Source organism: Gambusia affinis, linkage group LG03, assembly GCF_019740435.1.
Source record: "Gambusia affinis linkage group LG03, SWU_Gaff_1.0, whole genome shotgun sequence".
NCBI classification, from domain to species: domain Eukaryota; kingdom Metazoa; phylum Chordata; class Actinopteri; order Cyprinodontiformes; family Poeciliidae; genus Gambusia; species Gambusia affinis.
In genome coordinates this window covers 19631926-19658686 of record NC_057870.1, presented here as the reverse complement: position 1 = coordinate 19658686, position 26761 = coordinate 19631926, and the positions used below count along the sequence as shown (strand labels likewise).

The following is a 26761-nucleotide window of genomic DNA, read 5'->3' as shown; positions in this document are numbered from 1 at the left end:
TTTTCAACCTGAAGCTTTAGCTAATCCTATGTGTCAAAAAGAGCCAGAAAGTGAAGGATTTACACGTCTATGGAGTCAATTTGTGTTTGATCCAGTGACGGATCAACATTTTTCTCCTGTGTAATGTGCACACACAGTGGACCTGTTTTCTCAAGAAATGCATGTCCTGTCATTGCTTTTTTTCCCTTTAGCCAAGGTCCATCTTTTTTCTGTCTGACACACAGCTATACACATGCACACACACATTCACCCATGAATAAAGGATCCCCTGTTGTCTATAAATGAGCCCATGTTATCTTATCATCACTAACAGACTGATATGGACATTTGGAGCTGAGAACTGAACAGAGAGGAAGTACAAAAATACAACTGTGTCTTGACAAATTGGAATCATCTAAAAGGTGATCTTATTTGAGTAATTCAATTCAGTGAAGCCCATTTATAGATTCATCACAATGAGATGTGAGAGATTTAATGTTTATTTTGATGATTACTGTATATTTGTAAAAAAATGAAAAGGACTTTTAATACAAAAATATTGGCCTGCAAAAAAGTCAATTTACTGTGTTGTAAATGCATTTAGTACTTGGTTGGGGCTCCTTTGGCATAAATTACTGCATCAGTACAGCATGACAGGAAGGTTATCAGCCTGTGGATCTGCTGAAGTGTTAAGTCCAGGGTGCTTTCAAAGCAGCCTTAATCTCATCTGCATTGTTTAGTCTGTTGTTTCTAATTTATCTCTTGACTCTACTGCACAGCGATGTCATAGGCATTAAAGCAGGTTTTGGTACTTTTGGCAGTGTGGGCAGACACAAAATCCTGCTGTAAACTTAAATTGGCATCTTGTTAAGCTTGTAAATCAAGGCAGACCGTTATGGTGACTTTCAACTAAATACAGTAAACCAACAACTGGTGATTACTTGAGTCCCCAAATCATCACGGATTGAGGATATTTCATTCTGAACCTCATGAAACTTTGATTGTGTGCTTATCCCTTTTTCCTTCAGTCTCTGGGATCTTAAGTTTGAAAGGAAATTCAGTTTTACATTCATTTGGAAAGAGGATTTTGGACAACTGTTATGTAGTCCACCTAGTTCCTTTTCTCCTCAGCCCAGGTATAACCATCCAATCTTTGTCTGCAACTCAGAATTGACATATTTCTATGTTGCTGTTCTTTAAGCTCTAAGTCCAGCTGCAGTCCAAACCTTGTGTATGTCTTCAAACCCTCAACTGAACGTAGTTTCACAATCCTATCAATGCTGTGGTTGTCATGGTTGCTTCTACACCTTTTCTACCACACTCTTTTTTTTTCCCTCATTAAACTTTCCAAAAAAACAGTCATCTTCTTTAACAGTGCCATTCTGTGGCTCACCCTCCTTGTAAACGTCGGCAGTCAGGAGTCAGCAGTCTTCCCCATGATTGTAATAGGTTTATTATAGTCATAACATAAAATGTCTGAATTGAATATCAGACATGCTATGTCTGATATGTTTTGTCCTGGCATACTATTGTAATTTCTGAGAAATTTACTTTTGCGTTTTCTTTAGCTGTAGGCTATAATAATCAAAATTAACCTGAAATATCCATCCATCCATCACCCTTGTCCCTAATGGGGACAAGGGTCACCATTAGGGTGTCTATCTCCAGCTACGTTCTGGGCGAGAGGCGGGGTTCACCCTGGACAGGTCGCCAGTCTGTCACGGAACCTGAAATATAGAAATCTATATATAGTTTCCCTTTTTGAACCTATTACCAAAATATATTCACTTTCACGACAATACAGGATACTAAGATATATCTGTATTGTTGGTAAGTAAAATATGAAAACACTCAAGTGGTTCCGTTATATTTTAAGGTAATTCAGTTCACCTCAGGCTGAGAATATTAGTGCAAACTTTAAAGGATTTCCCCAAAGTCTCCTCTTGAGTAGAAATATATCCTCGGATGCATGATGAAAGCTGTTGTAAGTGTCCAGTCAAATTTAGAAATTCCAGGAAGCTGATGACTTCCTCTCTGTCTGTTTAGCAAACCAAACATTCCTGTCTCTCTCCTGTCCTCGATTTCTCCCTCACCACTTGTTCCTTCTGCCAGCCGCTGTAATCTACTTCATCTCCACCCGTACCCCACTCTTCTGCTCATCGTGTGGGAGAGACAGGTGAAAAGTTTGACCGTTGACTCATTCCTCACACCCGAAGCAATACCTGGTTTATCTGAATCTCTGATTTGCGTGGTCGATCTCATTGCTCATCTGTTTTTGTGCATGCGTCTGCCTGGTCTTGTCATGAAGCGCTCCTGTAGAAAATGCTAGGCAGTGATGAAGGGGGTATTGATCGCTGGGCCAGGCGCCTGCTGTATCGACTCGGTGGGAGGGTGATCCTTCAAGGCCTTCCTATTGGCACACAGAGTTAATCTGCTCATCCTGATCAATACCAGCTAACTGAAACTATCACTGCACGTCGTCCCATGTCAGGGCTTTGTTTGGCTGTTTCTTTATTGGTTTTATGTGTATTTGTTGGTGTGTTTATGGAGGTTTAAAGCATGATTTGTGCTTAGATGACATAAAATGTTAAATGTAGAGTTCTGGTAGTCAGGGGTGCTTTATTTGTGGAAGTGTTATATGTTTGCATCGTGACTCATAGGTAGTAAAGTCCCAGTGCAGAATTGTGAGGTCATATAAAGTCTATAGCATTCCATTATAAATCTGAAGCTTGAGTTCCTGCCTGCCTCAGGCGATGCATGGCAATTGGGCAATCTCTTCATTCACAAGTGAGAGATTGCCTGACTGGGTGGATTTAGTGATGCTGACAGTGAAGTCTTGATATGTAGAAACTGTGGTTTTCCTGCTACTGAAATGCCACTACTATTAGTGTAATACATCAGGTACTTTCTGTCCATGGAGTCTTTGTTTTTATTTTCTATTTTGTTTGTGTACTGTTTTTTCTTGATTTCTTCTCACTACTCAATGATTGCTAGTGATGTTCATAGGTACATCACTATGGATTTGTGGATTTATTTATGAATTTATCCATAAATTCAAATTTATGGATAAATCCATAAATTCAAATGGTTCAATTCAAACAATAACTATCACATCTGAGATGCAAAAGCAAGCTATTTATCACAAATATTTCTGGAACAATGCTCAAACACATGGCTTTAATATGAGATTCTTTGCCTGAATCCTCATAACCAATTTTACATCAAAGATGGCCAAATCAATACATAAAAAGCAAAAAAATAAAATAAAATAGAAAATATGGGTGAAAACATAAAAATGTGTAGCTTGAATAAACAATGTAACGATTGTGTGACAATATGTAACAGTACAACTCCAGTTCATTGTTAACCAGAACATCTCAATGTCCCCTTAAATAGTATCTACAATATTACACAGGAGAGTTGAAAGTTATGTATTTAAAACTCATGTGTGATTTTGTTTTATACTCTTACTTGTTTGTTTTCCTGTAGACCGAACATGGAAAGAACTGGTCAAGTCAGTGATTCTGGCTCCTCCACAATCAAACATGCGCTTAACCCCGACAAAACTTTCATGCAAGTCCACTATCTCAAGGTAAGAGACTAATGTGTTAAAAGCAGGAAGGAAATAAGAAAACAGAATCAGAGTTATACAGAGGAAAAATATATAAAGTACTGGAACTGCATCGATGGCATATTGAGTGATAAGAGTGATTCTAGTTTGTCCTTTCAATTGTCCTGCCAAAAAGGTTCAGTGTGCTTGGACCCGCTATTGAGTTGATTTGTGTTTCTGTGATGGATCGTGTTTTGTTCCCTGTTTAGGGCTACTTCCTTCTCAGGTTCTTGGCCAGTGAAGTTGGGGACCAGCACTTAATTGACTTCTTCAGATTATTTGTAAAGAAATACCATGGACAACTTATTTTGTCTCAGGTGAGACCGAAGTACTTCAGTGGAATATTTCTGTCTGCTAGTATTGATATTTTGCAAAATTGTGACTTTGCTTTAACACCTATATACCTCTTTCACGGAATTTTGCTCTGGGACTCCGTCGTCCCGCACTGATTTTTATGCAATTGCAGCATAGCATAAACAATCAAAACATGACATTAAGTCAAGTTCCATCATTAAATTTGACTCTGAGGAAATGGTAATTGGTATCAGAGAAAACTCAAGATACAATTACTTTGGGAGAAGCTTAAGCCCATCACTCCTTTAGCCATGCTTAGAATCTTCTTTAGCGTTATGATGCCAACAGTATTGCCACCTGCTGACACAACTTTTGTATTACAGCACCTTTCATTATAACCTTACCACCCTCCAAACTGCAAATAAAAAGACTTAAAATGGAAGAAAAAATATTATTCTATATTTATAATAACATTTCAAGTCGTGCAGCCAATTGAAGACCAATTTTAATGTTCAGCATTCAGCTCTGTGTATGAGTAGATATTCAGACGTTTGTCCTGCTGACACCAGCACCTGAACAATAACACTTGGGAGTCTGTGTGTGTGCACGTGTATGCATGTGATTCATTCCACCTGGCTCCTGCATCTGCAGTGGCAGATTGAATCTTCTCACTAAATAATGGATGTAACATAAACATGGTCTGACCTTGCACACTCGACTTAACATCAGGTATGCCTTGCTGTCTCTTACACTCTTCCTCCCACATCTCACTTTATGCCTCTGATTTCTATTTTTTTGCTTCTCGTCTTTTTTTTTTTTTTTTCCTAACAGGATTTCCTGCAAATGTTCCTGATTACCTTCCCACACATGGAGAGGTATGTAAGTGGCAGCAATTACTGTTTAATTCATGAATTATATGACGCTCTGAATCCATTCGCCTGCATTTAAGTAGGGGATTTCCATTCCAGTCAAACAGCAGAAACCTTTAATAATCTTTTCTTTTTTCCCAAAAGTAGCTTAAGCATTTTAGTCTTGGGTGATGATGATAGCTTAATGTGAAATAGGCAAGCTTCTGATGATTTACTCTCTGTGGAGGTCCTGGTGTGGAAACAATCAGTCTAATAAAGCTCCAAACACCAATCTGGTTAACTGAACAGTCTCATCCACTCTCATATTAATTGAAGTGTAAAAGGATAACTGCTCCTCCTGTTCTCCTCCTCTCTCATTTCCTCTCTCCCTTTCTGCTTTGTCATTCAATTCACCATCTTTTCTGATTGCCTCATTAACCTCTTCCTGCATCTTCCAGTTTCTCAGTTTGTATTTCACATTAGCTCTTCCAACCTTCACACTTTCTGTTTCAAGCTCTGTTTTTGCCTCACCTTTTGTCTGCCACGAATCTTGTGTTCTTGCCTTCTCTGTCAAGTGGAGCGTGCTGCTGGACCAGCCAGTAATTGATTGAATTAGACAGAGAGAGTTGGGCACAGTCAATATTTGGATGTGATCCCTCTGTCTGTAAACAACACAAAAAGACAAGAAGGATTTAGGATCAAAATACCGTTTGTTGAGGGTCATGGCTGCTTTTTGCATGCTCATAGATTACTGGATAAAATAATCAAGACATAATCAATATAGGATTATGCAAAAATATACAAAAGATAGCTTTTTCCTGAGATATCCATCCTATGTAAACTCATTTCTCTGTTAATTACCAAATAATAATCTGGAAACTGCAGTAAAATTGCCTCTCAGGTACATGAAATATGGGTAGATTTGAGCCTTAATTGCTCCTGTGAGACCAAAAGCTTATGCCTCAATACTTCTATTATGAACCAACTCGTCTTGCCAAAAGCTAAGGCTTTTTTTAGTAAAGCCTGTGATGTTTGTGCAGATTGGAACATTGTATACTCATTGTACACCTCTGAATATGGATTTACTAATGATCATTAAAAGCCATGTATCATAATTTTTTGGGAACTTTTTCTTCTCAGCTGTGCTTAGACTTATTGCTCCTATTAGTTAGAGGAGGAAATAAGGGGGAAAATTACCACAAAGCAGCTGGTAATTCCAAGGAAAATTGCTAGAGTCATGATGTTACATACAGGACACCAAACTCTGGCATCAATGATTAACAGCGGCTACCCAAGAAGAAAGTAGTGATAACAAATTCTCTTGCTGGAATGTGAGTTTTTAAGGGGAGGACTTATCTTTTGGCTTCTCTGGTAAGGAGGATGAAGTCAGGGGAAATGTTTTCTTTGAGGCAGTGGCTGGGAGGCCAAACACTCTGACACCATATCCGTGGAAATAAAAGTGCTTTTCGTCAAGCCTACTATCTGTTATTTGCCGTAGCCTTTAGATAGTCGTTCTAATTTCTGATCCAATTTTAGCCAGCATTGACCTTCATGAGCATTTGCCAGTGTTCCTTTTTTTCTTAATACTAAAGATGCAACTGAGTGGTTTAGGAAATGTGTAAAAAAAAAAAAAATAGCTGCATTGAATGGAAACAGCTGAAAGTCTCATCTTTCTGCACATCATCAGTCTGTGTTTTAATCCTCACAGTTTATATGCACTACGATAATGTAGCTGTCCAAAATGGACATCTTATGTCATACTGCCAAGGCACAAAAAATGACACTTCAAGTTAATGTGAGAAAAAAAAAATGTATCTGGAATGTGTTTTAAAATTATTCTTTGTATTTAAAGAAACAAGAAAAATCTTGAATATAATTTATTTGTGTCAGACTGTAGTGTGCTTTCAGGATCTAAAATGTTCCATTCACCATGTAAATTACCAAACATTATCATCATTAGTCTGTATTAACAAAATAACTAAAAATTACAAAATAATAGTCAGCCTTTGTTAGTGAGCAAAGAGTAAAGCCTGATCCTTACTAAGTGCCTTTATTTTTAACCACACTAACTGTGGCGTGACTGATTTGTCTGTTGACCCCTTGTCCCTATTTAGACATATTTACAATCCTCACTGACATGCGTTTGGTTTGCTTGCTAGTATTACTTTTTGCATAAATTCACACAGCATGACTGACATTTAACAAACCTTACTGCAGTTTAAATTTGAATCTGGGAGATGGGATTTTCAAGAAACTAAACTGAAAATTAGCACAAGAAAAAGGAAGATTGTTTTTACCTCTGTCTGCAAAAAAACACCTCTTTAAATTAATATTGAAGCACTATTTAATGTCTCATTCTGTATTTGGAGTGAACAGTAAACAAAAATACTTTGAGGAAGGTCCTGTTGGAATATATTTGGCAAATGTATAAAACCAGTAATTGAGCCTCTGTTAGGGGAGCATAGATGTAAAAATAAAGATGGAAATGAGAACATTTCATTTAAAAGACGGTCTCTTTAATGAACTGAATCTCAGTGCACACAGTAAAAGCTTCTTCGTGAGAGAGTGAAGTTTCTTTTTTTTTTTTTTAAACACAGCCAGAAAGATTAATGGCGTGGTGAAGGGTATGCCGTATGGTTACTCTTCTACTCTGCGTGTGCTTTAGAGTTTGCATACCTACTGCTGACTTCTTGTGGAATGTTTGTTTGCACACACATTTGTCTTTGCATGTCTCTTCGGTCACTGTGGTGGTTCTGTCTGAGACAGTTTTCATGCACTAAACATACACTTTGTCTCATAGAGACAGCTACACTTTTTCATACAAATGTTTGTGTGCATGACATGCATACGTCTAAATCCAATTCATTGTCTGTACATGTCCGTTTACTCTATCTTGTATAGGAAGACTGGTGTGTCCCTGATTTTTTTTTGTGGGTGGTTTTTTTGTTTTGTTTAAGGTGTTGGCCCAAACTCAAGCTTGCCAGAACCCTTCCAGCATTTTCCCAGAGACGTGTTTTTTAAAAGGGTTTCTTGGGCAATAACAATCATCACTGTAATAATAGGAATAAAACTAACACTTGTACCATTGTGTTCCAGAAAGGGCCTCACCCTCAGTGCTATTTACGCCGACTGGCTTGATCGACCGGGAATTCCAGAGGTATGAGAAGTCTTTTTGCAATCTGCCTTTTTAATGAATGAAAGTGTACATTTCTAAATGAAGCTGCAGCTTTGAAAATTTACTGTATAACTGTATAACAGCAGAACTGGCAGGACTTTAAAGACAGTTTCCCAAAAATTATAGTTCTTCATTTTAAATTAGTGATTTTTTTTATTTTTTGCTTGGCCTCACTTCTTTAGTACTGTTGACAAACATGCTGTACAACTAGATAAGGAAAGACACAACACTTGAGGATATTTTTTGAACATCTCTAAACATCTGTGTAATCTAACTCTCATAAACAAAGTGATGTCCCCTATTAGATGTAAATAAGTTGATAGATACTCCAGCTTAAATGTGGTGTGACTGTTTGCCAGAAGCGATTGAACAACTGCATGATGATGATTGCTTTCCTGCTACTGGCAGCTGAGGCACGAAATGGAAAAAAAAATAATATTTACCTGGATATTTATCTAGGAAGATAAATATCTACACAACTTTGTCAATTAAATTTTAGGTCAATTTCCAGTTCTTTGCAGTACTGTGACAAAGTACTTTTGTTTTATTTTTCTGTCATTCATAAATGTTTCAGATTAGACATAAATCACTGAATACAAAATGCCATTTTCAACTCATAATTTTATTTATTTATTTAGGGGGATAACTAGCCAAACCAGCCTAGCTCTATGAGAAGAAGTGGTTCTTCTCTATGAGAAGAAGAAGAGTGGTTCTTCTCATAGAGCCAGGCTGGTTTGGATTGGTAACCAGGAATTATGGTTGCTGTAACCATAATTCCTGATTATGGTTGTAGTTAATCAGGAACTAACTGTACCCATATTTTTTTGGATGAGACCACTGCTGATCAAAGAGACCACAAGAATACATCTCACATTTGCCAACCTATAAATATAACCTTTTAATGAATTACAAGACTTTTTGCAAAATATTCTTTCAATTGTGGATTCAAAATAGGAACTTTCTGGAAGGTGTGAGTTCTGTTACATCCAGTATAAAACTAACAGCATTTCAGAAAAGGAACGGCATACCTACTGTCAAACCTGGTGGTGGCAGGTAATAAACGGCTGCTTTATTGCTTCAGGACCCTCAACTTGCTGTAATTGATAGAATATTTCCCTCTATTTATAAATCCTAAATGATGGTGTTCAGCCATCAATTATTGAGTGATTCACTACCATTTATTGGACAATCAGTGATTATGTTTAGGGACAGATTACTTCTCATGTGGTTTGGATAGCTTTCTTTCCCTTTATAGATCAAATAATTATTTTGGAACAACATTCAGTTTAAAGGTTTCCTTTATCAGATTTTAAAATGTATTTGATCACCTGAACACACAAGTGAGACAAAAAAAAAAGGCTAAAATGAAGAAAGTTATAGATTGTTATTTTATCTGAGCAACACCTCTCCTCCACTGGCCTCTAGCTGGGAAAAATACCCCCAGTCATAGATTATTGCATTACAAATAGACACCCACACGCTCAATCCACTTTAATGGCTTCTTCAATTCTCCTATTTCTATGGTAACTGATCTTAATTACCACACAGCCTACGTGCAAATTTTGTGTGTCTGGGTTTTGTCCCTTTTTTTTTTCTTTTTTTTTTTTTCTGCATGGCTGTCTGGGAACATTCACCTTCTAGATTACGTGCTGATGTAACTAGAGCCTTTCAGGGGCCTCTGAGGGTGGGAAGGACACTGTGGAGGGGACTTCTGTTTTCTCCTACCTGATTGGATAAGGGTTGAGTGCTTCTGCACAGGCTTGCTTGTTTATTTATTTATTTATTTATTTTTGTTTTGATGTGCCAGTCACTGGCTAAGTAGATCAGCCAGATCGATTAAAACCTCTTACAAATGCGAGCACTTGTGTTTGTGTGCACACCACACACAAACACATTTAAAAAAAAAATCTTTCCCGGGTTGTCTCGCTCTTTATCGCCACAGACTCCCATGTGTTGCTCCACAATCTGGTCTGGAAAAAAAAAAAAAAAAGAGGCAGGAAATGGTTTGGCCTAATAATAAACAATGGCACACACTAATCCTGGAAAAAAGAGATGGGGAATGAGAGAAAGCCTATTTTAGATATTTTAGTTTAGATGAGTAAGCACTCCTTTTGGAGGGGGATAGAAGTAGTCTCAGATACGATGGCTGAACAAAGGCCACCCTTGATGTGCCAAAACTTTCGCTCTTAAATATTTTTCTCCAAAGTTTAAATCTAAATAATTATTAATTAACATGTTTTGATTATTGCTACATGTTTATCTTGCAAAAGTGCTCATACTCTTGTGAACTATTTCAGATTTGTTCTCATAACAATCACAAACAGGAATAATGAAAGTAAAATAAGACATTTTTATATGAAAGCCAGAAAAAACAATTATTAAATAAAGCATTTATTACATTTTATTTAAGGGAAGTCATTTGGGGTTTGTCTCTACCAGCTGTGCACATCTGGAAAAGGACATTTCTGCCCATTCTTCCTTGCAAAGAAGCTCATACTCAGTCAAATTGGATAGAGAGGATCTGTGAACTAAGTTTCAAAACTTGCAACAGATTCTCAATTAGATTGAAGTCTGGACCTTTGATTGGATCATTTTAACTCTTTTGGTCCATGGCCGGTACTAGGACTTAATCGAAGGTGGTTCTTTTACCTTGTGCCCTACTTAGTTTATATTAAACAATGAAATACTTCCTTGATTTTTTTTTTGTTAGTATTGGCTTGTTTCATTCTTTTGTTTAGTGAGCCTATAAAAAGACAGCCCCAAAATATTATAGAGCTCTTTCTAAATCTTTTCATAATTCCATTCTTACATAGGCATGTCTTAGCTTGGAGCTTCCAGAAGTAATGCAAACCTTTCTAAAATTAAATAAATACATTTTGGATTTATTTTTGTACTCAAAAAGAAATTCAGCAGCAGATACTCAATGATTTATCAAAGTGTGGACCTTATAGAAAATCTGAAATTATGAGTTAGGTTGGATATAAAAATATTAACTCAGCTCCTTTTATGTATTTATTTTTTTGCATGTTTTTACATCAAAACACACAAAGCCAAACCCTTGCCACCCGTTTGGTTTCTAATTACTTTAAATTCAAGTTAAATTGGTGTCTGAAAATGCAAAGCACAGCACTGAAAAGTTTTTGTACTTTGCACATCCAAAAGAAAGATACCAAATTTCCCAGATTTCTAGACGAGGATATGTAATTTCTATTTAGGAGTCTAGATTTTAAAACACACAAGATCTAAGCCAGACCAGATGCCACAAAAGCAGTAGCACCCAACTTTACCACTGTCCAATAATCAGAATCTGATTGTTTAATTACATGAGAGACCTGCAGAAAGTATGATCTAAAACTACTCAAGCAGTTTAATATTTTGTAGTCAAATGCTACAAGAAGTTAACAAAAAATAATTCAAATGAAAAAAATTTCTTTAAAAAAAATTTAATTTTTTTCTGAAAAATGATTCAGAACCCTGTAAATACAGAAGCAGAAACGTCACAGAAGGTTCATCAAACCTACATAAAATATAAACAGATTTTTTTTGCCAGCCTATGAAGTGGGCATTTGTGAGAAATCTGTAATCAGAACAATAACATTTCAAAGGTTAGAGGTACACAACATTAGAAAAACATCAGCTTAGATAAATCCACATTTTCCAGAAATTTACTGTGAAGCAGAGTAGTAATAGCATACCTGATACTACATGCATTCAGTCCTTTGTGATTGTATTATTATGAACATTGACATTTGCACTGTGGATTATAATTACACTCATTGTTCAGCTCTTCATTGAGTCTATTTATTGAACAATACAAAAACTTAACCAGCTCAACTCATATGCTAAAGGGGTCCTATTTTAAAAAGTATTTTTTCTCTGTGCTGGTAGTCTATATTTGGGTGTCTGCCAACTCCAAACCTCAGAAACAACCCAGACCTGTCACTTGTTTTTGAGCCCTTAAGGTTCAGTGAGCTATTCAGACTTACAACAGAAATATATGTCACTTCTTCTGTTCAAAGGTGAAAACATCCTGCCTTCTTATTTTTATCTCTTCCCAACTTTTTTGCTGTTTAAGTCACAATAACAATATCTAAAAAAATGAATATTCTGAATTCTCTTTACAGTTACCCTTTGTCTTTGCTAGAGATGCGCTGATCAGTTTGTGGAGGATTCTCAGTCTTTACAAAGCTTTATAAAGTGCTGATGACATAATTTATTTTTGGTAATTCTAGTTTCTCTTTGCAATCCATGATTAACTTTATTTTTTTTTAAATCCAACATTCCAGGCTATTGGTGATCATTAATTATTTACATTAGAAACAGAGGCAAGGGCACTCAATGTGTGAGAGAGATGTTGCTGTAACACAGCCTTTTCCTATATTAAAACAAACTAAACCTTTTACTGCATTGACATTTAATGTTAGAGATGAGCAGCTGTAAACTAAAGAGCAGTCTCTTGACCTCTAATTTACCTTTGAATTTTCCAACGGTTGACAAATTTCCAAATACACCCTTTTAAGTTACAGAGGATGAAAGCTGAAAATGATCAAACAGATCAACTTGTCTGCAATATGTTTAGTCTACATGTTTTGCTTAAAAGTAGCAGCCTGGCGGAACAGCTTAGGTTTTGATTTCAATAGTTTTCTTTTAAGTAGCTTCTTATACTTTTTTATCCTCTGACTTTATTATTAATCAGAGGGACATCGCCACAGTGCCACTATTTGTTCTCTACATACACTCTAATTTAGAAACTGATATGCCACAAATTACAGTTTTGAATCCAACAGTTGAAGTGATTTATCGCCTCCTTGTTTGCTGAAGGAACGTGAGATGAGACCTTTATATGTCATCTAATATTGATCCAAAAGAGAAACACTGCACAGCCACAGAAACAGGACCAGGGTGTTAGATGTAGACAAAGGGCTTTTTGTCCAGAGAATAGTTGTTGAGATCCAAACAGCAAAAGAGCTATGTGTGGTATCCTGTTACACAATGCCAATTTACTGCCTCAACACTCACTACATTCTATACTGCCCACTCCAACACCTCTCTCTTTGCCTCAGTTCATCTGATGCTGCTGGAGTACCTTTGTTTAAAAAAAAAAAAAAAAAAAAAAAAAAAAAGTCATGAAGTACTCAGGCATGCAGTTATACTACTGTACTTTGTGTGTATCTGTGTGTGGCTATGGTAACTATGATAGCTAAAATGCTGCACAGGCATGTGTGTGGGAACATCTGTGAAGTGTGCATAACGGACAGAGGATGCTGCTTCTAGCTTGTTTATCAGAGCGTTTAAAGGTACCTTGATACCATGCACCACTTTTTGCCCCCTTATTTTCTCAACATCATTGCAGGCACCCAGTATTATTACAGGTGAATCTAAATAAATTATAATCAAAAATAGATTTTTTTTTTCAAAAAGTGAAACTCAGATATTATACATATTCATTACATACTGAACAACAAAATTCAACCACTTATTTCAGTTTATTTTGATGATTGTGGCTTACAGCTAATGATAACCCAAATACAAGTTACTTAATAAAAAAAAAAAAAAAAAAAAATTTCAAAACAAAACTGCTGTGCCTTCAAGATTATGGGGACGAATGTTGGCCTGACAGTTGCCCAGGCAAAGGTCATTGACCACATCCATCAAGACTGTAAAACACAGAAAGGTCATTAAACAAAATGGCTGTTCATATTGCTGCATCTGAGCTCATTAATGGGAAGTTGAGTGACAGAAAATATGGAGTAGCAAAAAGTGCACAAACACAGCCTTGAAAAGATAATCAAACAGAGGCTAGTCAAGAGTTTGGTAAAACCTCACAGGACATGGACTGTAGCTGAATTCAGGACTTAAAGTATCACAACACACAGATGTGTGTGTTACATCTCTTGATTCAGAAACGACATCAGGAGCATTTCAACTGCGCTATGGAGATAATAGGACAGGACTTTTGCCCATGATCAACTTTTCAGATAAAAGTGAATTTTGTATTTTAATTGGAAATCCAGGGTTCAGACTTTGGGACAAGGATGAAGAGACACAAAATCCAAGTTGCTTGAGGTCCAGTGTAAAGTTTCCACAGTCAGGAATGATTTGGGGAATCATCTGCTGGAGCTGGTTTGCTGTGTGTTAAGTCCAAAGTCAGGGTGGTTGTCTGGCAGGAAAGTTGATATCGCTTCATACTATTTCCCAGCAAACTTTTTAGGGACTCTGATTTAGTTTCCCAGCAGAACTTGGCACCTGCCTTCATTACCAAAAATGCCAATACTTGTTTTAATGACCATGGCATCACCGTCCAGATCTAAATGCATAGATAACGTATGGATTATTGTCAAAGGGAAGATGGGAAACACCATACCCGAGAATGTCAATGACTGGAAAGCCACCATGAAATCAGCCTTAGATTAAAACACACTGAAATACAGCTGTATAATTCACTGTACTGCAACCTTAAGGGGAGACAGTAGAAGCTCTGGTCAGGGCTCCTCTCTGTACGTAGGTGTTTGCATGACCAGCTTTATGTTTGTGTGTGTAATCACAAATGAATGAATAGATGAAAAAAAAAACAGAAACAAGGAGTAAAGTGAATTGTCCGTTCCACCTTTCTCCCCGTTTTTCTCTCCTCTCCTTCACTTTCCTTCTGTCTCTCCCTCTGGAGTCAAGTAGCGAGTTTCCGTCAGAGGAACAAGTGATAGCGCACCCACCTTCTCTCCCTTTCCTCCCACTTCTCCTCCCTCCCCTTCCTGCTTCGCTCGGTCTCTCTCTCTGCCTCTGCAAAGCATTCCTCTCCGTCCCGATCACTTGCCCCTCCAGCTCACTGCTCTCCCCTTCTCCTCTGTCGGTTCAGTGGCTGCATGAAAGGAGCGCCGTGTGGTCACAGGCGAGGCTGGTGGAAGAAGTCAAAGCAGAGGTAGGCGCACAACTCCGCCGCTTCTCTCCTTTTCTCTCTCTCTCTTCTTCTCATCTTCAGGGAGTGGCAGACAGTCTTCAAGAAAAGCGCTCAGAGTGGAAATATTGCACATGCTTGATATGATTATCATCTGATTTTCATCAGTCTTCTCTTTTACCAAGTTTATCTTCTTTGCCTCCTCAGGGCTTCCTTTATTAATTTCTGGGCTTTTTCAAAATTGTTCCATGCTTTATTTCACATTATTTTGATATAATCTCTTATCTCTACCTCTTTCGCACTTTGTTTACCTCTTTCCCACATTCATTCCCCGCTTCAGTCTCTCCCTCTGTCTGCCTCTGAGAGGAGTGCAGCACGCGCACACACAGCGCTGTGCATCTGTTGCGTGTTGTACTGTGCTGCCTATCAGATTTCCCATAATGCTCCCATGTTGTTCTTAATTGCTTTGCCTATATTTTCACATCCTCGCATTTATCTTTCTCCCAAGAAAGATGAAATGTGCACTTTAAATTTAAAACGCCAAAATGGCTTTCGTGACTTTATTTAAAAGAAGATCTATCATATTTAGGTCTAAACGTTCATGGGTTTTTCTTTGTTCTATGGCATTCAACCGTATTCATGGATTCCTTTTTAGGAAACATGTGTTGTGCGAACTGAAAGCTGCTGTGCTCCGTTTTATTTATTTTGTCGTTGCTGGTTGTTTATGTTAGTTGAGCGCAGAAAAGTTGCAAATGAGTGTAGGACTGTTTTCGCTGTGTGAATTTTTGTTCACTTTGCACTCTGATGAGCTTTCTGACTGCTCTGTCGTCCTGTGAGCGTTTTATCTGAAGTCGGTGTCTGAGAGCTTTTTTACCATTGAACAATGACCACTTTTCTCTTTCTGATGTTCCACTCTCACCTTTATTTAATCGTTGTCATTTTTTTATCCTCCACCATCACACTGTTTCCCCCTGGGCTACTCTGTCTGTTCTTCGTATCTTTTTCCCGCCTTCACCTCCTCACCCCCACCATCGTCTCTCTGCAGGTTGTAAAATGGATTCTCTCCAGTCGGACTCACCAGGCGAAGGGCAGAAAGCGGAAGAGAACAGAACCCAAGGTGAACTACAAAGAGGTAGGCACTCTGCAGTATTAAGTCTGTTATCTCCTTACTCGCTCTACTTCTTCCTCTTCAATGTGTCCCCTTTTTATACTTAGAGGACCTTTCATCTTCCCAAACTATTGTGGGTTTCTCTTTAAAAGTTGCTGTGATTTTTTTTTTTATTTTTTTTTATTTTTTTATTTGAACTTCAGAGTAATTTTGTTTGACAGACAACATGGTTATCCCAAACTCTGTTGATGTGTTGTATCTGACAGGACAGACAGCCCTGTACTTTCACAGTCTGCGTTTATGTTCTGTCCTCCGCTGGTGTGTGTTTAACCTTTTAAGAGCTTGTATACATCACATACTGTGCGTGTGTGTGCGTGTGTGTGTGTGTGTGGTCATGGTCAAAGTGGATGTGGTGTCTGTGTTTTCCTGGGTGGTAGCCACCATTGAGTCTTTACATTCAGAACTTGAAGGAATATTTGAAGCTTTTAAAGTGTAGTTCTGTGAAGTTATTGTCTGTCCTCTTACCTACTGTAGAAAAATTGTTATATCACCATGAGTTTGCAGAAAAGTGAATACATCTTCAGATCAGTGGAAGACTACTGGCTTATGGACCGGACCCAATTCAATTTACCGTAGTTTTTTTAATGTATCACAAATTCAAAACAAAAGTTATCTCAAAACATTTAATAAATGGTCTGCTTTATATATAGAAATACAGCTAAGCTCAAAATTGTTCAAACTCCTTCCAGGTTTATATTATGCAAACTATGTTAATGTGTCCAACATATTTCTTCTGTCTGGAAGTAATGATAACAAAGAAAATGTAAAAGACCAACTGCTTTTGTGGCTTCATATTGGAAAAGAAACCCACATTTTTTATGACGCAGTTGTAAAATGTATTGGAAACTGACATACAGTTAGGAGTTGTTCCTTCAGTGGTTTTGTCCATTGAAAGACAGGGCAATTTTATCCTATATAGAAAAAGAACATGAAGTTCAACCTGTAGACAGGAGACTGCTTATTACTGATTTCTTAGTCAAGCGGCGGCCTGGTTTCTCGGGGTAATGGCAATATTTGAGGCTACTGGCTCTATTCAGCCACTCACTTGACAAAATATGGGACAACTGGAATAATTCTTCAATCAAGAAAAAGACCTGGAGAAGCCCTGGAAAGCACCATCTTTGATAGCATTTTGCAGAAATGACAGCCGTTCCTTAAAGTCCAGTCTTTAAGGAAACTGATGGGTAGCAGCAGATTAGGCGGATTGATGCAGATGGCAAAGTCAGCCACACCAGTATAAACCAGGGTTGTTGCTGTTAGTTTCCCTCAAGGATCATGTGACCAATCATGACTTTTGTTGAAGGCCATACTAATGGATGGACACAAGCATTTATTTAATAAATAACTGATTATGTGATCTATTTTAAACATTTCTTCCAGAGACGGAAGACCTTGCAACTGACCACCATTTGACCAATCAAATGTTACTCATTTGATTGGTCAAATCGGTATTTAGTTGAGCTATATAATTATGTTTTACTAAAACAGTTGTTTCAAAATGACCAAAGTCTCATGTTTTGCTTCATGTTTAGTCTGTGAATTAAAACTGAGGCTGCAAATGTTTAGAGAAAAATTTGACCACCAAACTAAGCACACCACTTTAACTATGATCTTCACAAATAAACACTTTTTTTTTTTTTTTTTTTTAGCAAAGCTGATATGTCTTAGGTTAACTCACATCTCTCTGTTTACGGGTGCAGAGTCACTGCTGGAGGACTGAATGTGATGGCTTCTGTGGCTTTGGAAATCATTAAGCAAAAGACGAGGGCTTAAAGATGAAAGCTCATTTTTCAAAATAAAAACTGCATGTTTGGGCTTGTATGCAAAATAAACACATTATGCATGTTTGTCATCCAGTTTCTCTGAGATTTTCTCCACTTTTCTTCAAACTGGGAGACAAATTTCATCTGTCTACTACTAGTTACACTAATGTTAGAGAAATTCGCTAAAAAAACTCTAACACTTTATAGGTAGTCTTTATTTTCTCTAAGCTTACTTGTTTCTGCATTCTTCCTGTCAATTTAAAGTTTTAATAACCACATAAAAAGGTAAAAATTCAGTGGAAAACTGGAAAAAAAGCACAGTTTTGCCTGCATGTGTTGTGTTAATTAGGAATCTCTGGAGACAGTTAATCCCCTCCACCCACTAATTGACACACACACACTTGCACACGCCTGCATCATTAATGAACACACACTGATCTATAAGCCACCGAGGGCCAGAAGTCATTAGCGAGAGTAGAGCGGCTTTTATATATCACTCACAATACACTCAGATGTTGTAAACTGTTGAAAACCTTTTCAAAACCACTCATCTTTTTTTTTTTACAACACATTTTATCTCATGAATAAGTTAGGCAAGCACTCCTTGGTGTCAAGAAATAAAATCTTGCCAAGACAGCTGCCTTTTTAGACTTCTTTTTTTTTCTTGAACACAATGTTCTCAAGCTTAAAGCATCTGTAATTGAAGAAATATTAAAAAGATCATTTAAACACGTCTAAGCTGATTCTAAAGCCCATTTGGCATCTCATAAAATCCCGTGTCGGAACATGATGAGATTACCTTAAATTCCTGAGTTTGCTGTGAATGAAATGCCAGCACAGCCGACCCCGTCTCCTTAAAACCACCTGATACCTAAATGTCTGGCATATTTTACAACACACACACACACACATATACACTTACTTCTGAGAGGCAGCTAAAGGGCCCCTTCCTGTTGGGGTGTGGGGGGCTGCTGAAATCAGCCTCATGAAAGAATAGCCAATTACTGTCCACTTGGCCATACACAATAGTGAGAAAGAGGAGGGAGGCGCAAATGGACGGACGAATGGAGCGAGAGAGCAGGGGGGTGGGTGGGAGGTCAGCGTTTGAAGTAACACCATAAAAGCCAGTCTGAAAGGAAAAACGGAGAGACCCCACTCCCTCCCCTGCGGACCGACCCTCTCCACTCTCCTCCCCTGTGTCCCCCTCCCCTTCTTTTGTTTCTAGGAACAGTGAGTGCCCCATGGATGGACCAGGTGTATTTTATATTACTCCTTTATGTACTTCAAACACCCCGACAGCCCTGTTCCTGCTAAGCTCCCTCTCTCTTGATCCTCCTCTCTCTTTCTCCTCCCTCCGTCTACCAGCCTGTTGCAAGGTTATAAATCAATCAGCTGAAGTGATCGCAAAAGGCAATTGAGGACGCTCAAAACGAAAGAGGCAAGACGGTAGAATGTGACGTGGGAGAAGACGTTAGGGTATGACAGAGATGAAGGGAGGGAGTTTTTTGTCAGAAATTTGGAATGAAGAAAAAAGTAGACAAACGCAATGCAAACAAAGATTGTAGATGGAAATCTTGGAAAAAGGAAAATTGATGATGGAAAGGGTTAGGGTTAGGATGATTTTTGTGGATAAATAATACATTTTAAGCAAGGACCCTGGTGGATCCATTATTACAAAATATTGAAAGGTCATGAATGTGCTAGTGAGAATCACATGACAAAAATGATATACTTTTCTTTCCAATTCAATTCAGTGTATATATACAACATCATGTCCCAACAAATGTCATCTCAGAGCACTTTACGAGACAAACAGGACAAATTCTTATCCAATTAGATTCGATCCAATTTGCTCCAGATGCAATTTGAATCTATCCAATTCTTTTCAATTCAATTCATACAGCCAAGTTCAATCCCCATTATAGCACAATTCAGTCAAATTCAGGTATTACATTTTGCCAATTGATGAAAGTTGTCTATCTTAGGAAGCTCATATGATCACATTGATTCGCTAACTTTGTAGCGGTCTACCTTCCTGAGCAAGCACATGGCAGCAAAGGAAAGGAACCACACTGTTTTAACAGGAAGAAACTTCCAGTACAACCATGCTCCCTCAGAACAACCATCTTCCATTATTAGCTAAGGGCTGAGAGGAAGACAGGAAGAAGACACTGAAAAACACAGTAGCAGTGGGTCAGGAGTGCTTCCTACTGGGAAAAAAGTGGAAGGTGAAGGTAATGGCAGCCAAAGCTCCATAAACGACTCCATCCGTGAATCAAACATAGCTAAATACAAAAGCACTGGAACCTTTTATGGGAAAGAAAAAAAATTGACAAGGAAAAGCTGCATCCAGGAAAGCATATTAAAATTGGCAGCAATAGGTCTGGCCATAACTCCAACCAGGGTAGACACACAAAAACAGAAAATCTGAGACTCCAACCAGAGTAGACACACAAAAACAGAAAATCTGAGACAGCAGCAATTTCTATGACAAAAAAACAAATGGAATGTATAAATCTAAACCATACGACTCATCAGATGTATAAAAATAGTGTAAAGGGTTGATAATGATGGTGAAATGGTCTCATAAGGTGGATGTGTGGACCAAGTCAGTTTTTGTATTTCCCATTAATGACATCAGGGACCATTAGTAACATGCACACATGTGCACTCTCACAGAGATCTGTATATGCATTCCGTAGTGGGTTCCAGACACCCCCCACAGAGTAGCCCCAGATCTGGTCAATATTGTAGAGTCAAAGTTTATTACCAACTTCCCCTTGTTTCAGTTTCAGTTACCCTTATTGATTAACGAGCATCATAACGTGCACATCTGGCCTTTCTTTTTTTTTTTTTTTTATTTGCATACAAATGCAACTTGTGTGTGCACGGGAGATGCGTGTGCATGTGAGCACAGTGTGTGGAGAGGTCTGCAAAAGGATATTAGTCACGCCTGCTTGGTAATGGGCCTCATTTTGCTCTCATTTTCAACTGCGGTCACTTTAATGAGAGGGTCCATCTGCCCCTGCTGATCAGGACAGGAAACCCTATGGGGAAGTTTTTAGAGTAGCAAGGGATCTCAGGTACACTAATGACGTACCTTTCTTCTTGGTAAAGGGTTACATTAGGAATTGTAATTGATCCGGTTTTTACATTTATTAAATTCCATGTTGACCTGGAGAGCAAAGGCATCATCAAAGGCTCGAAGCCCCTGTGAAACCTTAGAGTAACTTTCTGGGAAAGTGGGTTCAATAATTTCAGGCTTTCATGGAACAACTGGTCTGTTGAATGGGCTCAATGGCTAGCAGATGCAACAAAATCTCCTGTACTTACGTTTTAGGTACATAACATGTCCATCTGTAGTAATCTGACTGTACATCAAGTCTTTGATGTTACTAAAAGGTATAATCTGCATATTTTCAGCCTGTATTGTTCTGATTTACACTGCATTTGGTGCAAATAGAAAGCTTTGCATGTAGACAGTGTTTGCACTGCTCTTACCTTGGATAAACAAATTCCAGGAAATGGTGTAATCCTGAATTCTTATCATTCCATTTTAAATTACTCTGCGGCACACTATTTTTAACTTCACACCTTTAATGATTACAGAAGTGTTCCAACGCTCATTTCCAGGAGACTACTTCTAATTAGCCGGAAAATATAGAATAATATCATATGAGGGACATAAAATTTTAAGATACACTCAACACATTTTACACAATATGCATTTTTATGCACCAAGTTTCTGCAGACAGATTAAGTAACAATCCGGTTACAAGAATCCTTCTGTGCACCGTAGATGCAACAGAATATGTAGGGAATGAGTCAGCTCACAGTTCAGTGTCGATTGGTCTGCTCAGGAGGATGGGAATCTGCATCATCCTAATCGATAGGATCAGTTTCTGTACAGATTAGTTACAGCAGTGTCCAAATATACTTATATTATTAATAAATTTATCTTTTAGTCCAGAACCTTTAATTACATTTGATTGCATTTATTCTGCAAGGAAACAGTTTCAGACTAAGAACAATTTCTGGTGCCACATTTAGCTGCACACTTTACAATTCCTCCAGAATAAAAGTATCAGACCATTTTTAATTTATACTTTAAGTTGCTTAGTCTGTAAGCGTTGACTTGAATATCAATAGAGTATTTTTTTCCTATATATGACATGACACAGAGGTCTATTCCTCTTAGCCTCTCTTTAAATAAAGTTGCCTGTATGAGCAATAATTAAAAAAACTGAAAACATCTACAACTGTGACAATTAAGGGTGGTATAACTGGAAACATTGTGAAAAAATAAATCACCCATAGTTAATATTCCTTGTGTTTTGCAATGAGAAAGTATAGTTTTAAAACAAATAAATTGGGAAAAGGTGTTGTTTTCTTTCAAGCTCCATTAAAAAGACTGTTTTGGAGTTTTTGTGTTTGCCCAGTCATCGTGGCATCATTCATTTATATTTTGGAAGGCAAGCCACTTGGACCAAAAGCTGCAAAGCAGCTACTAAATGGACCTTACAGTGCTGGTGTGCCGCAGGGACAATGCTGCCAGCTTCTATTTTTGTAGACAATGTAAACCCACAAAGAAATTAGCTATGTTTGAGTGCTGACTGAAATCTTTTGTGCTGTAATGAGGTGTGATGCTGATGGTCAGACGGGGGGAAGCGGCCATGGTAACTGGAGCCCCTGTGTGGAAGAGCAAAAAGGCCCTGATCAAAAGGTTGTTCATTTGGGTGCGGTCTGCAGGTGGTGCACATTATGAAGCTATAAGTAGAAGATTTAAAAAGAGGAGGAGGCCAATGTAGAAAATTATTTCAGTCTGTTTTACTTGCTGTTAATCTTTCAATTTGTAGAGATAATTAGAATTAGGCAACCGATTAAAAAAAAGGCTGTTTTCATTTTAATTTCTTCTCACACTTCTGTGTTTCCTCAAACTAAAAATAGCTAATGTTTTTTCACTCAGCCTGAAGAAACCTACCTTACTAGTACTTATTGTACCAATATGAGGTAACTTAGCAATAAGTTACCTCATACCTAAGTAATACTTAGGTATAGTGTGTTCCATGCACTCTGTTTATGTTGTAAAATGGGAGGAGCAAAATTAGAAAAATACGGAGCATGATGAATATTTTAGTATCTAACTGGCCGATGAAACTAAAAATCTCCCAATATTTGTCACTGTCTTGGTGCTTTCCTACTTTGAAATGTGTAAATCAAAGTTTTCAAGGTGAAATAGACTAGCAATATAATGCCAGCATGCTGTGTTTCTTTTAATGGAATGGAAGAAATATTTTGTAGTCTAACAGTTTTGTCCTCCTGTTTCCCAGTCTACCTGTATTTTTTTATTTTTTATCAGTACCACTTTGAAACACAATCCATACCATAAATATCAGTTATTTTTTTCTAACACAGCATCTGCTTTTATTTTGTTGTTCCTTTCAAGACTCTGCCATATTTGGCATCCTCTCAGTTTGTGAAGTGTTGACACTCACACATCTGGTTTTCCCCCTCCAACTCTTATTTCTCCAGTGCACTGTCAACTGTTTCATTTTGTCTTCCTCTCTTCCTTCTCCACTTTTCCTAATCTCTTATGCCTTTTATCACAAAGTCTGTCTCACTCTTTCTGTGTCTGCCTCTTAGTGTGATTTATTGGCAATGAATCAGGGATGAGGGAGTATGCCGGAGGAGAGATGGGAACATTCAGGGAAATGGCTGTTTCCGGCCAGACTCTACATCAGGATGGGAAATGGTTGGAAGAAGAATGTCGGCGTGTCTGTGTGTGTGTGTTTCTCCATCAGTAGGCCGTCTAGGGGATCAACTAAGGGCTAATCTAGATCACTATTGCTACTACCAAGGCAGCCGTCTTCACATGGAATGCATTTAATTTTTGTTAAGAGAAGGTATTACATGTGTTTTACTGTATAAATGGCAGCAAAGATTGTCAGGATAAACAGAGGTGCATTTATTTCAGTATTAGATTCACTGTTGCAGCTGTTTGCTTGGCTGACATTCAGAGCAGACATTGCCAGATTAAACAGGTGGAAAGTAAAAAGTGACCACAGGGAAGAGAAAAACAACCTGCACTACTGAGTTTCATGCTTAAGATTTATCGTTGCTCAGAAGGGATGTGATTGTGTGCTTGAAACTTACTTCTTATTAGGTTGTCAAGCTTCTTTTTCAGTTGCTGGATGAGAAAACATTCTGATGGTTTTGTACCTAGATCAGATTGTTAGAAAATATTGAAAAGAAAAGGACCAGAAGACAGGTCTGTCCAACAAATCAATTTAACAGCTGCAGCTGATCCAAAATGCTGCTGCTCGTATTCTCACTAAAACTAGGAAGATAGAGCACATAACACCAGTTTTAAAGTCTCTCCACTGGCTCCCTGTAGCTCAAAGAATAGACTTTAAAATACTGTTGTTAGTTTATAAATCACTGAATGGTTTAGCACCACAATACATTAAAGATCTGCTGTTGTTGTATCAACCTTCCAGACCTCTCAGGTCTTCTGGTTCTGGTCTGCTCTGCACTCCCAGAACCAGAACCAAACGAGGAGAAGCGGCATTTAGCATCTATGCATCACAAATCTGGAACAAACTTCCAGAAAACAGTAAAACAGCTGAAACAATGACTTCCTTTAATTCTCAACTAAAAACCCACCTGTTTAGAATTGCATTTCAAACGTAATCAATTACTAATTTAATGACGGAACCTGACTTAATGTTGTGTTTTGATTGTTGATTCTATGTTGCATTGTGTTTTTGTGTCTGATGTGATGCAAAGCACTTTGAAATGCCTTGCTGCTGAAATGTGCTATACAAATAAAATTTGATTGATTGATTGATTGATTGATTGAATCAAAAGCAAAACAAAAGAGGCTAAGCCCTGGACATCTAAAAAATCAACAGATCCAGAGAAAGACAACAGATCAATAAAAGCATTCTGGTGCCTTCATCAGTTTTTGCTTTGTCTTTTGTGGAAAGTGCTGAACGGGATACAATCTGTGGGAGTCAAAGGATCAGTGCAGCAAGCAGCTGTTTGACTCACAGGACACTTCAAATCAAAAAGCTGTTGATCCAGTTTTAGCTGTAAATAAAACCACACAGGTCAACTGTGTGATTGAATAAATAAATATCTAAAGATGTCCCTTAAATACAGCCATGCAGAGCATATGAACAGCTGTGTGTCCATCTGTGTTTCATGCCAGCTTCTCACCACCAATGTGTAGTGTGTGTATTGCTGCAGCACCTGCTACAAGCTCCACAGTGTTTCTACACGGTGAAGTCTTTGTGTTTGGTAAAGCAAACATTTTCATATAATCAGTTATTTATATAATTCTGATATCTATGAATAAAATATTGACTTAAATGCTGATTTCTAAATATATTCAGGGTCATGGCATGTAATATGTATAAGATTTGCTTTATTTTACACAGGCATGTTTGATATGCTGTGTTATGTGTGTAAATAAATCAGTTTCATAATCTAACTTTTCTAACTCATAATCCAACTAACTTTGTTTGTCACCAATTTTAAAGTGAAAAAACTGTCAAAAACATGGTTTGCCTTTCAGATCCACAGATAATTCAATTAAAAACAGAAGAAGCATAAGAAAATCAATAATATGTGGTATTGGGAATTAAATTTGTAAATCAACAACAGATCTAATTAACAATTTACAAAGTTAAGCAACAAAAATGCTAATTTTCTTTCACACAATCCTTATATGTTAAAAGTAGTAGTATATGTAGTATTAGTATAGCAGTACATGTATATATGGGAATTCATGCAAAAATATTTTTAAACAAAATACTTTGTACTATAAAAATGCTCATTAAAATTTTACATTAAATATAATGTCTTTGTTTTTAAACTACTTTTAATTATAATTATTCTTATTTTGTTGTGTTTTTTGGATTGTACAGCACTTTGTATCAACTGTGATTGTTTTAAAGTGCTTTATAAATAAAGCTGGTATGGTATGGTATGGTATAAGTTTTTAGGAGGTTATTATGGCTTGATTTTAGAAGTCCAGCTCAATAAAAACACATTTTGTGGGTAAAAGGCCAAATCTGAAGTGTTCCTTTATTTACACATCCACGTTAATCATTTAAAATGTCTTATATTTGGTTGTGTCTATGCAAAAATTAATTCAAAAATTCATTCAAAAATTAATTCAGTTTCTTGGTGTGTCCTTTGACTGGAACGATCCTTATAAAAACATTAAATTTATGAAAACTAGGCAAAACTTTCAAAACTCTGTAGGTTTCCAGTGTTGCTGAAACTTACAGGCACGTGACAGTCATCTGATGTGGAGTCCCTTATCTGTCGTCACGGCAGTTAAAATGCAAACTATGCTTCTCAGCACATGCTGAACACGTGGTATGAAACCTGCCTAAAGCTTCCCCTATATAAAATTTTTCTTTCATGCCGTGATCTCAAAATATATTTCTGCATGACTTGAAAGTACAAGTCACAAGATGCCTGGTAGGTAGCTGACGATAGGGTTTCTTTCTGAAACAGATTAAGTAACTAATGGGAGGAATGGACACTAAGACTGCATGTAACTGTTTTGCTCAAACAGTTATGAGAAGATGCACATTTACTTTCAAAGGTAGAGAGGATACAGGTCTACTTGTGCCATGTTAACAAGGTGTTGTAGATATGGTAAGAAGGTTAGAATGAGTGTATTTCTTATTCATCACTCATCAGCTGTTCTGTGTTCAGGGTCATTTAAAGCTCATTGCCTGTCTCATCTCTTACAAGAACTTCCTGTCTTCTCACTGCTATGTGGGTAAATGAGGAGGTGTAGTGAGAAGGGGTTGTGTAAACACGTTTTCATCAAACATGTTTACATTGATGACAAGCTTGATCATGGCAGATATACCATGTAAAAATTGTTGCTCAAGTTTTTGTGACTGAAAAACACACCTTCGTGTAGAGTACATTCATGCATGTCTGTTTAAATCCTCAGTCCTAATGACTTATGTTATAAACTTAACCTATAAACTTTAAACATAAATGGGAAC

At 37.5% G+C, this 26761-nt stretch overlaps 1 protein-coding gene across 5 annotated transcripts in view; it reads left to right on the top strand.

The window, feature by feature from the left end:
* Nucleotides 1-26761, top strand: part of LOC122828765 (aminopeptidase O (putative)) — a 93651-nt gene that overhangs the window by 35952 nt on the left and 30938 nt on the right. For all 5 annotated transcript variants that reach the window (XM_044112617.1, XM_044112618.1, XM_044112615.1 and 2 more), the window contains 6 exons: nucleotides 3469-3571; nucleotides 3799-3906; nucleotides 4715-4758; nucleotides 7828-7888; nucleotides 14760-14822; nucleotides 15844-15930. In XM_044112617.1, the coding sequence (XP_043968552.1) occupies nucleotides 3469-3571; nucleotides 3799-3906; nucleotides 4715-4758; nucleotides 7828-7888; nucleotides 14760-14822; nucleotides 15844-15930 (466 nt within the window). The remainder of the gene's footprint in view (nucleotides 1-3468; nucleotides 3572-3798; nucleotides 3907-4714; nucleotides 4759-7827; nucleotides 7889-14759; nucleotides 14823-15843; nucleotides 15931-26761) is intronic.